This window comes from Nyctereutes procyonoides, unplaced genomic scaffold (genome assembly GCF_905146905.1).
Source record: "Nyctereutes procyonoides isolate TBG_1078 unplaced genomic scaffold, NYPRO_anot_genome, whole genome shotgun sequence".
Classification (NCBI taxonomy): Eukaryota; Metazoa; Chordata; class Mammalia; order Carnivora; family Canidae; genus Nyctereutes; species Nyctereutes procyonoides.
Window position 1 is genome coordinate 29,980,504 of NW_026575160.1, and position 14,377 is coordinate 29,994,880.

Consider the following 14,377-nt stretch of genomic DNA (forward strand, 5'->3'; position numbering starts at 1 on the left):
CAGGGCTCCCAGTGCAAAAACATTTCTGTCTCCACCGACATGCATCTTCCTGACAGCAGAGGAGGACGGAGAGCTCTCGCTAATAGTTCCCAGACCCACGCCTCTGGGACCGTGGAGGAAGGGCGCGCTCTCGAGCGCCTTCTCTGTGGATGGGCCCGTGTCTTTGCAAATTCCTGCCACTCCAGGCTGACACGAGCCCATATGTTGACCATTAGGACGGAAAGCAAGATTCACTTCAGCCCGTCATCCAATCGGCTGTTTCTCCTCCGCTTGACTTACGTGTTGTCAGTAACGACACAGATTTATCGAGGGGAGAAAAGAATGTTCGAGCCAGTGCTGGAGAGCCCGCACATTCACCTCCTCGCACGGCTTGGCCCTCGCGCAGCAAGGGCTGCAGACCCCAAACTAGGAGACGCGGCATCTCCGCGTCCGTCGGAAGAGTTCAGCCGACGACTCTGCAGTACCCAGGAGAAGCCTGCCGGGCACGGGCAAGCGGGGCCCGGTAAATGAGCGAATCCTATCGTGGAACTAAAACGCTAAGATCGGCCTCTTCCAGGCTTTCCACGTCTGTCACGTCTAGTCTACCCACGCTCAGTGCCCGCTGCCCCCACCTGCACCCCCTGCGGCCGCGGAACCTCCCCGAGAGCACGTCCCATTACAAGCCTGTTTCGCCCAGCTTCTGCCTGGCCTCTCTATTCCACTTCACTACGGATCCGATTAAACCTGACAAGGCCAGCTCCTCGCTGGCCCGCTGAAGTGACTCTCTGACGTCCCAGCTGGGTGGGCCGTTTCCTCACAGGAGCTACTCTCACCTGCTGTCCTCGCCTTTCCTCCCTCCACTGGATGGGAGGTCTTCCCATTCTTCGAGACTCAGGCCCACCTTCTTCCATAGAGCTCTCCTTGTTCCTGCTCCAGGCCCCCCTGCCCCCTTCTCAAGTCCTATAATGCCTACCACGCAGTAGAGCTCCTACGCTCTTTTGAAGTGTTTGAGGATTCCTCGTGCATCTTGCCTCCCCAGGGACGAGGTTAGAGCTTGTATTTCTTCAGGGCACTGCAGAGTGCTCAGCCGTCAACACAGAAATTCCTGATTCATTAAATATTAAATTAAAAACAATTTCCTAAAAAATGAAGCGTTTGGGGAGCATTTCTTGCCAAAGGAGGACATACTTCCCGGGGAGTGGTCACCGAGTCCTCAGGCCCTGTGGTTAAGAGTAAACTAACTAACGACCTGGTTTCGACTCGAATGATCTCACTCGATACGTAGAGAACACATGCAGAAGCACGTTTTTAAAATATAGAGCTTGAGGGGCTCCCTGGGTGGCGCAGCGGTTTGGTGCCTGCCTTTGGCCCAGGGTGCGATCCTAGAGGCCCGGGATCGAATCCCACATCGGGCTCCCGGTGTATGGAGCCTGCTTCTCCCTCTGCCTGTGTCTCTGCCTCTCTCTCTCTCTCTCTCTGTGACTATCATAAATAAATAAAATTTAAAAAAAAATTAAAAAAAATATAGAGCTTGAGAAAAACAAGCTAAGGGAGTCTGTGGCATCAAGGTCAGGATCTGTGATAGCAAACTTAGAGTGAAATGAATCAACGATTCACTCATTCATTTATGGAATCATAGTAACCTTGGGAAATTTCTAGGTAAGACACTTAAGAGACCCAGAGAAGTTAATTTATCCATGGCTACTCGATAGTCATTAGAAAATTAAGAGGAAGCAACGGGTAGCACCAAGTAGCACCAAAGTCTGCTGATCCATAATGTCAGGTTTTTTCCTTAGGAATCTGAGATTTGCATAGCTTTAAAAAAAAAAAGAGATTTACCACACTAGCACAAGATAGGTTTCATGGGGAGAGGCTATATGAAGTAAGCAAATACGCTATTTGATGATATGTTAACATCATTCTTTTGTTTGTAACATATTATATTCTTCTATTACAAAAAAGGACAATTTGAAAGTTTTTTGTTGGTGTTATGTCAAAGACTTGGAAAATAGGAACATGAAAATTTTGTTTCCTTTTTCCAGAAAAAAAAAAGTTGTTTTTTTTTTCAATTTTTGCAAATTCAATCTGATTGCCACTGTTGATTCAAATTAGGGCCCTTTTCAGCGTACGCTAAAAGTTCAATAATTCTAGTACATCTACATTCTGAAAGGTAAGGCCGACTTACAGATCAGACCTGTAACATACTGAAGTATTGGATGTAAGAAGTACTTTGCTTGCATTAGCAACAAAATCAGATGAAGTAACAAGTAGTCCCACAATAGTAGTAAATGAAAAAGGCCCCGCCCGGAGTAAAAGAACTGAGAATTTGGTGGCAACTAAAAGCAATCGATACAGTCTCCTGCTGCGTAGGAACTCTCATCTCTTCCAGGACAGTGGCCAAGGAGCAACGTCTTAAACTCTTTAAATGGTCCCCTAACGCACGTGAACATGAGGAAAAATTCCATTTTTACATTTCCGCTTAAATGGGGATTTTCATAGGCCGTGTGTTATCACCAGTGATGAAAAAACATGCTTAATAATCACCTGTCAAAGAAACCGAGTCATCTCTAACTTAGGACACTGCACCAACATGACTAAGAATTCAGATGAGGAACATACTTCATGTTGTTTGTAACTTGCCACTCAACTCAACTCAACACATGTCTGTATGTTAGCTGCTGGGCATCCAGTGGTGAACAGCTATAGCGTGCCTGCCATCACGGAATCAGAGTCCAGTGGGACAGACAGCCAACAAACAAATGTTTAAATTAACTAAAACTCATGGTAAGAGTCAAGGAACAAGGAAGGCTACATCCCCCCATGCATTTTAGGAGGACCTGGCGATGGGCCGATACACAAGTGACCTGCAGGCTTATGGCCTGACCAGTGGCGTGGATGGCTCTGCTTTCTGAGAAGAGGAAGCTTGAGGAAAACAAGTTTTGGGAGTGGGACAAATCAAGAGTCCAGTTTTAACAGAATCAGGTGCACAGTGGTGTGAGCAACCGAGAGGAGCTGCTAGGCGGCGGGTAGGACCCAGCTGAGGCCCGAGAAGCAGTTAAAACCATCATGAAGGAGGAGGCCACTCAAGGAGAAAGTGCAGAAGCAGGAGGGGAAGAGGGCCCAACTGAACCCTGCAGATCTTCAAGATTTACCAGGAGAAGAGGAGAAACTAGCAACTGAAAGTGGGGAAGACCAGCTAGCAGGGCAGGAGGTTTCGGAAAGGAGGGGCAGGCTGACCGTATTACATGCCGCGAAGGGTCTGAGAAGAGGGTCCTCTGGATAGTAAGAAATATTACTTAGGCAGCGCAATCGACAACGGCCCATGGAAATGCTGGCCTACGGGCCCCACCAATACATCTTTCATTTCATGCTCTCCTGGTCTAGCTCCCTTGGCGCTTTTCAGATATCAGTTCACGAATTTCTAAAATAAATCTCCATGCAGAAAGGGATGAATAAATAACCTATTCTTGAACTTTCCAAATGACAAGTGTGTGGTAAGACCTCCTAACAGAGCCGTGGCGCAAGGGCTGAAACCCAGACAGCGCCCCCTGCCTGTCTCCCTGTCTGGGCATGAGGACACCCCCTGCCCCCCCCCCCCCCCGCACCTGGCCCATGGCCCGCGGCCCGCCAACCACCCGACTCATCTGCAGAGACCGGGAGGCCTGGTGAAGGCCGAGGGCAAGGACCGAGTCCGCTTCCCCAGCTGTGTGTTCCGGAGGCTTACCAAACAGTCTGACACAGGAGGGGCTCAAGAAATACTTGCCCCGTGAAGCAGCGAGGGGCTGGGATGTACCTGGGCATGGTGCATCTACTACGGACATGAGGCCCACCCAGTCCGACGGCTGACTCGCCCTTCCCACGTTTTCCATCAGGTCACCGGGCGCAGAGCTTCGGCAAACCAGGCGGCGCCACGGGCCGGCTACGCTGGCGAATCCCCTAAACCTGGGAAGTGCGGCCCGGGGGCTGCACGCGGTCGGCCAGGTAGGCTGCGTGGAGGAAGCAGCGCCACCCTAGCGCCTGGCCTGGCCGCTCACGGGCCGCCTCGGCTTACAGCAAACAACAGGTTAAACGAAGGCTGAGGCTGATCTTTTGAACTTGACTGGAGAAGAGGCGGAGGGCGGCCTGTTTCCTACAGCTGGAGAGGAGACCTCGGGGTGACCCCTGGCCCGGGGCAGCGTTTGTACATCGTAACGGGTGAAAGTGGCCTGTGATGAGGCGCATTCGCTTCTCTGGAGAGGGCAGCGGCATTCCTTGGAGATGGACTATCTCTAACTTGAGGGCCTCTCTGACTTACAGACGCCTGGGGCACCAGCCGCAGTAGATAACCACACGGCCAGGAGAATACCGGCCTCCGAAGCCGGGAAAGCCCGCGGCACGGATCTAGGATGCAGCGCGGCCTGCACAGTGTCACCTGCACAGCTCCCCGAGGCCGCCCGTTTGGAATCTGGGGGAGTCTTTAGCGATGGGTATCGGAGCGCTCGCCGCCCTCCACTGAAGCCAGTGGAAAGTGTCTTTTGCCGCTGTTGCCATAAGAATATCTTCCCTTATCGTTTCTGAGCTCATCACTTTTTTTTTTTTTTTTTTAAGGAACAGTTAAGGCCATCGCTGCTCTGCAAGACCCGAGCAGCCTGCAATCGCACGGGGCCTGCAGGGAACCTGAGCCAGCGTGAGCGTGAGCGTGAGGCAGGCGTGGGGCCCAGCACCTTCACCTCCCGCCCCGGGGGCCCTGCTCTGTCCTCACGCGCGGCCTCCCCTTCCGCTCAGATTGCAGACAGTAAAGTGATATAGTGAGAAAAGTATCAAAACTTTTGTTTTGATCTCTCTTCATTTTATTTACCAGTTACAGACCACACAGTCTCGGGCAAGTTCAGCAGCTTTTCGGAGCCTCCGTTCCCTGCTCTATAAATGGAGGGGCCTGCTGGGCAGGTCCAGAGAAGATGCCCAGAAGGTGTGTAGCGGGGTCTGGGCTCTCAGAGGAACTCCCCTATGTTCCCACCACCCTTTTCCCCCCGGGGTCTGGGTCTGTCCTCACCCAGGAACACCCCAGGCTCTTGACTCCCCCTTCCACCCTTCTCATCAGAATTCCCTCCTCCGCCTGCTATCACTCTCGCAGGACGTCACTGAAGGGCTTGATCATCTCTGTCAAGCTAATTCCAGTGAAAGCCTGGATGGCTGAAATCATTTGAGAGTGTGGACTCACAGTGTAAGAGGGTTCCCGAAAATGCAGGGCCTCCACACAGAACGACACCCTCTTGCACTGGGCAGGCCAGCATGGGGGATATTTTGGGGTGCCACTTGTCTAGAACACCTTCAGTAAAGATTTATTTTTTCCTTTGTAAGAGATTGGGTATTCCAAAGAAGTGCAGTCTCCCGGGATTTCTTCTTACCTAATATTTCTGAAAAAAAAAAAAAAAAAAAAAGGACCCAGGGACCGGCCTACACACTGATGCTCCCGCTATGCTGGCTGCAGTTTGGGATGCGCACAGAACCTCCGCAACAGTCCCCTGAGATTGTGATTCGATGGTTTTCAGAAGAGGCCCTCGCTTTGGATGATAGCGGACTAGACCTGTAGCCTTCATCCGTTCCACAAACCGAACGGACAAAACAAGCGGGATCCCTTCAGTCACATAAGGAGTTCACCTGAGCAGGAAGCAGGTGCCGCCTACCGAGAGCGAAATCACAGGCATCTGTTACCTGGCCACATTCGATCCGCTCGCCACCACTGCTGGTCTAGCGCCAACAGGGGGAAGGTACCCAATCAGTTAAATAGGAAGTGTGTGCGATAGCTTACGAAGTGAAATAAAACAGTACGGCCACAATAAAGCAGATTGGGTGGCATGAGATGTGATCGAGGGAAAGCTGAGTGCCAGTTTTAATAGAGAAAACGGAAAAAGAAAAAAAGATAATTTGCTGTAAGTTTTACTGCAACATTCTGATCCATTTTAGGGCCTCAACACCTTTGAAGGTAACCCGGTTCAGACATGTGGGAGTTCCGCTTAGCGGAAAGCAGGCCCTTCCCAAGGCGGTGGGATTCTAGCAAAGGGAAGCGAGTCGCTTAGTGATGGGCCCACTCAGGAGCACGCACGTGCCGGGAGCTTCTTTACTACAGACCGACAGGACGCCAGCCCTGTAACCACCATCACCTTCCCTCGGGGACAGGGGTGCAGGGCTCAGAGACGAGCAACACCGTGAGTTACAGGCAGGAGGCTCCCCCCTTCTCACATCCCCCTGGCTCTGCAAACGGAGGTTAGAGGCTGCTCCAGGATGGTTCTGAACCACCCAGGTCTGTTTTGACCCACTTTCTAGAATGCACACTACAGGAGTTTCTAGTAGAAAGTGGCCAGGATAGATCTTCAACTTTAGGAGGCGGTAGGTTATACAGGCAAGCGCAAGGCCCTCGCGGCTGTGTGAGTGCAGCAGGCTTTCTCCGGGGAAATCTGCATCTCGTACATGGGGCTGTGTATACGTGGATTCAAGTATGAAGGATGAAAACCCTGCTCTTTCAATAGCTGGAACTTCCGCCTACATGATAGCAAACACCCCTGAATCATATTTTCACTACGACAGTCACCTGACGGTCCACAGAATTAAAAGGAAAAGCTTTATATGGATGACTTTGGCATTTTCTTAGGCCCAGCTATAAAAGGATATGGAGTATAGCTCAAACAAGTTATGCATAATCTAGGAATCTTAATGGAAATCTGATCTAATACCTCGGAAGTGGCTACTTAAAAAAAAAAAAAGAATAACAGGGTGGCTCCTGGTTAATCAACACCAACAAGATCCAATTCACAACTTTTTAAAGCTAAAATGAGCCGAAATAGAACAGAAATAAATTGGGAGTGAATAAATTGTAAAACTTCTCTCAGAAAGTCAGCACGTGGACACCGGGGTGGCTCAGCGGTTGAGCGTCTGCCTTTGGCTCAGCTCGTGATCCCGAGGTTCTGGGATCGAGTCCCACATCGGGATCCCTAAATGGAGCCTGCTTCTCCCTCTGCCTGTGTCTCTCTTTCTCTCTCTGTGTCTCTCATGAATAAATAAATAAAATCTTAAAAAAAAAAGAAAGAAAGAAAGTCAGCACCTGCCATAAGATGCCTCGTAGCGGGTGCATCTGGAGACAGAGTAAAATGGTTAAAAGGATGGACAGGCTCCAGTTCAAGTCCCTGTTCAGCCTCTTAACCAACTTAGAGTTTTTGAACAAATTCTATAACCTTTTTGTCAGAGCCTCATCTTTTCCTCCCATAAAATGGGACAATAACATACCCATTTATAGATTCTTTGTGAGAATCCTCGACAGAAGGCAGATCACGTGCTACTGAATAGCAGGTACTGCAGATGTGTTTGCTATTTTAGGATCAAGAAACAGAACTGTGCTGTCCTAACACCAGGAGGAGAAAAAGCAAAGTGTGGAAGAGTAACTTCAGTGTCCCGAAGAGGCGACAGGGAATAGATTCAGAGTCTCCTCTGTGGGGAAGATAAGCAAGGTCTCTGTGCCACTGACTCTCCATGAGGCAGTTAAGAGGTCATCAAGCATAATAACTGTTCACGTCCCTGTGAAAACTGCTTCAATCCAAAAGCCCAGAAAAGATGTCCTGGGGAAGCGGGTCCTCTAAGATTTGGAATGGGGGCTGGCTTCACCGTGTCTTTTCAGAGCTAGCTAGTGACAAGTTGTGGTGTCAGGGTCAGGTGTACAGGCCAAGGGGTCAGACAGCCGGACACCCATCCCCTCCAAGACCAGTGAGAGCTTGAGCCAGTCATTCCCTTTTCTCAGCCACACAATTGAGATGATGATATCCAGGGCTGCTTATCTGATCTCAAAAGCTAAGATGTGAATTTGGTTCCTTGTTGATCAGCCAAGAGCCACCCTCTTTCCCCCCCCCCACCTTTTTTTCCCCAGGAACTGGTTCCAATGTGCTGAGATCATTGGGTGGCTCTACGGATTAAATAAGACCATGTGTGCAATGATCTGAGCCCAGTACCTGGCACACAGGAGTCAATCCATTGTAATTCCTAAAGTGATCAAGATGTCATCATCCCCGTGTCCTGTCTGAGGAGCCAGACACTAAACGGCTAGTTAATGGCAAAGGGAAGCCAGACTTCTGGGACATTCCTGTAGCAAAGTACAGGTTTCATGGTGATTTGGCTGAAACTTTGGCCTGACGGGTAGGAGGACTCGTTAGAGGTCCCAAAGCATGTCAGGAATGCGGCAGGGCACAGCGTCTGGTCCTTGGGCTCGGTACTTGTTAATCCGTAGGCTGCAGGTACAAACCCGCCCAAATGCTGTAAAGAACGTTCTCATCAAACCAGGAAGGAAATTCAACCACTCGGGGACAAAGGAGAGGCTCTGGACTTCTTGTGACGTTCCCTGGTAATTGTCCCTGGTGGTCAGTCTAGTGTTAGGAGCTGGCTGTCATCTGCACTGTTTTACTGGTTTCTTTCCAATTACTTTAGAACCAAAAACAAATTTAGAATTTAAATGCAAGGATGTTTTTCCTGGTAATGAATTCCCTTGCTTTCTACTAAGGCTGAGGAGTTGGCTCGAGCCAGGAGTTGGCTGTGTGCTCTCCATCTCCTCCTATCCACTGAGACTTGCACTCGTTCTTATTTTGTAGGACTCTTTCGCAAAGACTGTGCTAAGCCTGGGGCTCAGCGCTGCCCAGAGAGGTGAGAGGTGAGAGCGGCAGGTGCGTAAAAACCACACTGGTGGGGACGGCTACGTTGAGGCTGATGGAGCTGCTCTTTGAGTGAGTTCAAGACAGATGAAGTGCTGTCTGCAAGGGAAGGGTGTGGCTTTAATGAACAAAATGCCTCAAACACAGCTCTCATCCACTGCCCACCAACGGCCAAGCCAGTGGGGATGAATTTTCGCTTTCTAGTATTTGGCAACTTCTCAGCATAATCGAAAGAACGAGAGAGTGGGACGTATGGCAGCTCTCAAAACAGGCTAACTTTACAGCCCTGGGCCCCCCTTCCGTGGTCACAGAGGTGGGATTTGTGACGGAGAAGGTACAGCGCGTAGCTGTACTGCTCGGGGCTGAAGGATCACAAGAAAGGTGGGGGCGGGGGGCGCCGTCCAGCGTACGTGCGTCCACCAGGTAGAGTTCTGTGCAGGCTGAGGGGTTTGGCTACCCTGGGCATTTGGACTCTTTGCCACGTACTTTCTTGGGTTCACCTTTCTCCAGAATCTGCACATTGTCAACCCATTTCACCAGCTGCTTAGGAAAGCTCTCTGCGTGCTTCACGAATCACAAGCACAGAACTTTGAACCTGACAGCAGCTGGCCGCCCCTACAGAGCCGTCCGGCTGCGAACACAGAAGAACCGCGTTTGGGCTGTGGAGCGCCCATCAGCGAAGGAATCAGGTGCTGTGAATCACGCGCTTCGAACTCACCTGCGTCTCGGTCCCTGATACAATAGTCTGGAGAATTCTCAAAATACACGAGGTCATTTTTGGTTGGCTTCTTGAACCTCTTGTTAGCCACCGTGAACCCCGTGCCATCCTGGTTCATGACGACCTGGATGGCCCCGTTGTACTTCCTCCAGAGATAATCGCCCGTTTTTCTGAAGTCCGCCATGGCCAGCCAGCATGTCCTCAGCGTACACGAGCCACTCACGCCGTGACACTTGCATTCCTGCTTCAAGAACCGCTTCACCGCCTGCCGGGAGAGACGGGCAAGTTCAGAGCGGGCGGACTCAAGGCCCTGACCTGTGCTACACTTTTCCTTACACCTGAGCACTCAGGAAGGGACTCTGATGGCAGAGGGGCCCGGGGCTTAGGACTGGGAGATGGTGGAGGTCCCTCTGGCCACCCCACCCTGACCACAGTAGGTGGGGTCCTGGGGGGAGTCGCGGTGGGGGCAGAGCCTTGACCATGAGCGCTGTTTGGCTAAAGGGATAACGGGAACCTCACTAATTGGAATTGAAGAGGGCCGAGGGCCAGTTTGAAGATGAGAGAATGGATCCGAGGCCTCCCTAAACAAACGAGGCTTTATTATATCGAACATGTCCAGTACGGCTCAGTAATGGCTAAGCCTGTTGCTTTCGATAAGCCGGTAATAATGATCGGAACTATTCAGAGGCTGCCGTCCGTGTTCCAGGCGCTGGGCTAATGCTCTCCACGCTCTAGCTCAATGACCGCAATCTTCGCGGCAATCCTGTGCCACCACATTTATTTTGCAGATGACGGAGGGGCAAGTCTGAGGGAGGTCACAGCATTTGCCCAAAGTGACACGGCTGGTTTAGGGCAGAGCCTGGGTGCACCGGAAGTCAGCTGATGCCATTAAATTTGGGAGATTATCGCCCAACTGTGGCCAAATTATTCCACGTAGATAACAGGGCTGAGCTAGCTCGGTCCTTTAATGGAGGTGAAGCAAAGGCAGAGGGGACAAGCCCGTCTCAGCTGGTTCGCAGCACGGGCTCCCTCTTCGTGAGGCTGTAGGCTGCGGACAGGGCCCCGCGGGCCTGGAACTGCCCAGGGACACTTCCGCGTGGGTCCTGGGATTAGCCAGCACACCTGTGCAGCCCCAGCGCAATTTTATGAGTGTTACAAGGGCCTGACCCATTTCTCCTTGGCTCGGCTAAGTGAAGAGAGTCATCAGCACCCATGGTCCCCAAAGATACCCGGAGCTACTGTTCTTCCCATTTCACAAGTGAGGAAACTAGGGATCGGGGAAAGACGATGACTGGCCCAGACTCCGAGGCCAGGATGTGGAACGGCGGATGCAAACCCAGACTCTGGAGTCCTTCCAGCTCATAATACAGACAAATACATGGATTTCCTCAAAATATTTTCTAACGGCATGTTTTCTGACTACAAACCTTTCTGTGTTCCCTTTTTCATACGATTCACTACTTTAACAATTGTCATCCTCCTTCCCCAACAGAACTAACTTCTTGTTCAACCAGTTTTTCAAATTACTATAATATTGAAAGAGCTTTTTGTTGCCCACTGTTGATCACGACTGATGATTACGGGCTCCCCCCCATCAAATACCCAAAGCAAGGCGACACACAGAAGGGCCGTGGGGGCGACCAGCCTTGGAGGTCTCACCAAAACCAAGCCTTTGGTCCTTGGCTCAGTCATGGAGCAGAGGAGGAGAAACCTGCCTGCTGAGGACTCCCACCCTCTCTATTTTTGTATCCCCAAGACCGCACCTATGAGGCGTGGAAGGCATAGGCAGGGGGGACAGTGAACTCCCTTGATGACATTATCCAAGGTCATTCCAGGAGACCAGCCTTCCAGGCTGCCTCACCAGGGTTCTTACTTTGCCCAGACCTGGTTTTGCCTTTTCTACAGATTCAGTTGCTTTTCTACCCAAGTGTGCAGTAAGGTTCTTCATTCCAGAAGGTCAGTCTCAATGAAGTTATTCTAGAGCCAAGACATGTCACGGTGGCTCTACAGTTATGAATTCACTCACGCTCCTCCCAGGTTGGGCCTTAGCACCCCGTGTTTCCCGCGTTGCCCCTCGTGGTGAACTGTGTCCTATTAACATTTGAAATCTGTCCTCTTCGGCATGAGACTGCCTTGAAGGGCAAGGACAGAGAAGTGAGCAAGAGGAATGTCCCTAGTTTGGTCTTCTGGGTCACAGGGATCTGGGGATACTAAAGGGATGTCTTAGAATGAATTCCTTTTCTGGAACAATGCTCCCCCGGGTGCCTCCTTCCCCTCCCCGTATCTTTATATTCCAGGTATTTGGTATGAGGTTCCCTGGGTGACCTGGACAGCAGGACACAGCCACAGACGCAGCCCCAGGAGGGCCATCTTGGGTCCCTGACTGCCCCATTTGGGTCCCACCTGTTCGGGAGTTTTCTATCCTAAGATCTCAATAGAGCCACACAGAACTCACTCCATGCCAAGTGCCTGGGAACTGAATATCCATTCTTCAAGGCTTGTTCCTTTTAAATCCATGTTATTTACTCATAAACAACACTCTTAGGGATGCCTGGGTGGCTCAGTGGTTGAGCGTCAGCCTTTGGCTCAGGTTGTGATCCTGTTGTCCTAGGATTGAGTCCCACATCGGAAGTCGTCGTCGTTGTCGTCTTCTTCTTCTTCTTCTTCTTCTTCTTCTTCTTCTTCTTCTTCTTTTTTCTGCAAGGGGAGTCTGCTTCTCCCTCTGCCTGTATCTCTGCCTCTCTCTCTGTGTGTGTCTAATGAATAAATAAATAAAATCTTAAAAAAAAAACCCACAACACTCTTAGCTTTAAAAATGACAGGAAATATTACTGCTCTCCCTTTGTAATGCTAAGTTTCCAGGCTGTAAAGCTCAAAGCTGGTATTTTAGAGGACTAACTGAAACATCTGCGTATTAATTTAAAATTGGATCTTAAAAATACGTCTTATACATGCACCCGGCAGTGGCACACACTGCTGACCACCACCATCACTGGCAACCACCATTCCCTTCTTCCTTCCTAAGTTCTGTTCAGGTGTTGGGCAGCCAAGTGCTTCAGAACCAGCTGAGCCTCTCTCTGACCCGGAGCGGCCCAAATCAGTAATAGTAATTCCACGGTCCTGCTCCTGATTCAGCTGAGGCCGATATGTCGTTAGGCGCAATGTACAGCGGGACTTGGGCGAAAGACTTCTTTACTCTTTGAAAGAGACGTGGGAGGAGAAGCTTCTCTGTCTCTGGATGCAGCTCGCCGCAGCAGCCCCCTTGGGACACGAGGCAGCCAACTCAAGGCCAGCAATAAGCTGCTGATGGTGGTATCGAAAGATGGGAAGGACTGGGTTCTGGAGGACGTTGCTGAGCTGCTTGAGTGAATCCACCTTGGCCTGGCCCCGCCTCTGTACTTCTTGAGATCCAAGATATTAAGTTTGTGCCCCCAGGGTCTATTACTTATAACTACAAGTATTTCGACTGGAACCATGGTCAGTTTTTGATTGTGGATTAATCACAGGCTCCGTCTGACAGTTAACCTTGGGGGAAAGTGAGACCTTCTCTTGATGCTGGGTTTGCTCACAGCTCCAGGCCCTGCTCTTAACACACAGCCGGTTCTGGGGTGGGGGTGGGGAGACGGGGGCTCCATCACAGCTCGGGGCCACCTCCGCCTCTGGGTTTGCAGACTTGAAATTCAAACTCGAAACTGAGAGGCGGACAACACCCTGCTCAATCAGAGAGGCACAGGGAAGGGGACCTAAGCCTAGGTGGCCTGATTTAGAGAGCAGCTAACACAAGAATAAGGAATGGGACTGAGCAACTCATGGTGAGTTTAGGAGCTTCCTAGTTTAGAAGAATTCCCATGATCAAGTGTTACAATACCGTTGTCACAACCGCTGCCACCGCCACTTATCTGTCACAAGTGGCTTACACGTGTTATTGAATTACCACAATTAGGCAAAATAGGTTATGATTCCCATCCTATATTTATGAAAACCGGGGCTCTGGGAGGAAAGTAAAACCCCCAGAGTTACCCAGATAGTCAGTGGGTCGGGACAGAACGAGGGTGTGAGTCCACGTCTCCCTCCCAGGTCTGCGTTCTTTCCAAAAACATTTAAAATCCTATATAAATTGCATTGTGCTTTTCTGAAATTTTAAATCGTGCGTACTGTTTCCCTCCATTCTTTTGAATGAGTCAAAAATGAACAAGGCAAGATTGCCTGCATAATGGGGAGGAATTATACTAGAAAAAAAAAGAAGGGTCAAGCTCTGAATGGAATAGACTAGAACAACAGGAATCTGGGGATGGTTCCCCGGCATCTGGGGAGAGCAGGCCAGTGATTCTCATTCCGGCCACACATTTAAATCCCCTGGGGATGGGTGCCAGGACCCAGACCCGCCTCTCCCTGGGCAGAAAGAAATCAGAACCTACAGGCTGGGAGCGGGGTGGGCCGTGCGGCTACCAGGGGTCTCAGGTGCTTCTAACAGGCAGCAGGGCGGAGGATCCTGTACCCTGAGCCAGGCAGGCCCCAGAGGGGGAAAGAAGTGGCTGCATGGCCTGAGTCCCATCCCACCGGGGGCCGGGGCGGAGCAGGGGAGCCGCTCCCGCTGCAGGGAGCAGCATTACGTTTCTAGGAACAGGGATGGCTGGTTACGGAATTGAAGTGTCCTACCCTGTGTCTCTGAAGTATCCTAGTGTCCAGGAAGAAATGGTTACAAGCAACAGTGCTCATGCTGCTTTGGAGAGAATCAAAGATGGGGGTTGGAGCAAAACCCAAGTGCTTTTAGGGGACCAGGCTTCAGTGGGGGGCCTGACCCAGGGGACACGCTCCGGGGAGTCTGCACAGGCAGGCGGCAGGAGGGGCACAGCCACAGACTTACCTGTGGGTAGAAGGAGGAGTGAGCAGGGCGGAGGGCCTGGGGTCACCCAGGGGTTGGCCCACACTCGGGGCTTTTTGTGTTTGTTGGGTTTTAATCATGACTTTCAGAATTTTTAATTAAAGAGATATGTGCGCACGGTTT

The 14,377-nt window shown here is 50.8% G+C and overlaps 1 protein-coding gene across 1 annotated transcript in view; it reads right to left on the bottom strand.

Moving 5' to 3' along the window:
- The window catches only part of WNT2 (Wnt family member 2), a 42,041-nt gene that overhangs the window by 7,945 nt on the left and 19,719 nt on the right, over window positions 1–14,377 (bottom strand). Inside the window, exon 4 of the mRNA XM_055314753.1 lies at window positions 9,370–9,634. Within this exon, the coding sequence (XP_055170728.1) occupies window positions 9,370–9,634 (265 nt within the window). The remainder of the gene's footprint in view (window positions 1–9,369; window positions 9,635–14,377) is intronic.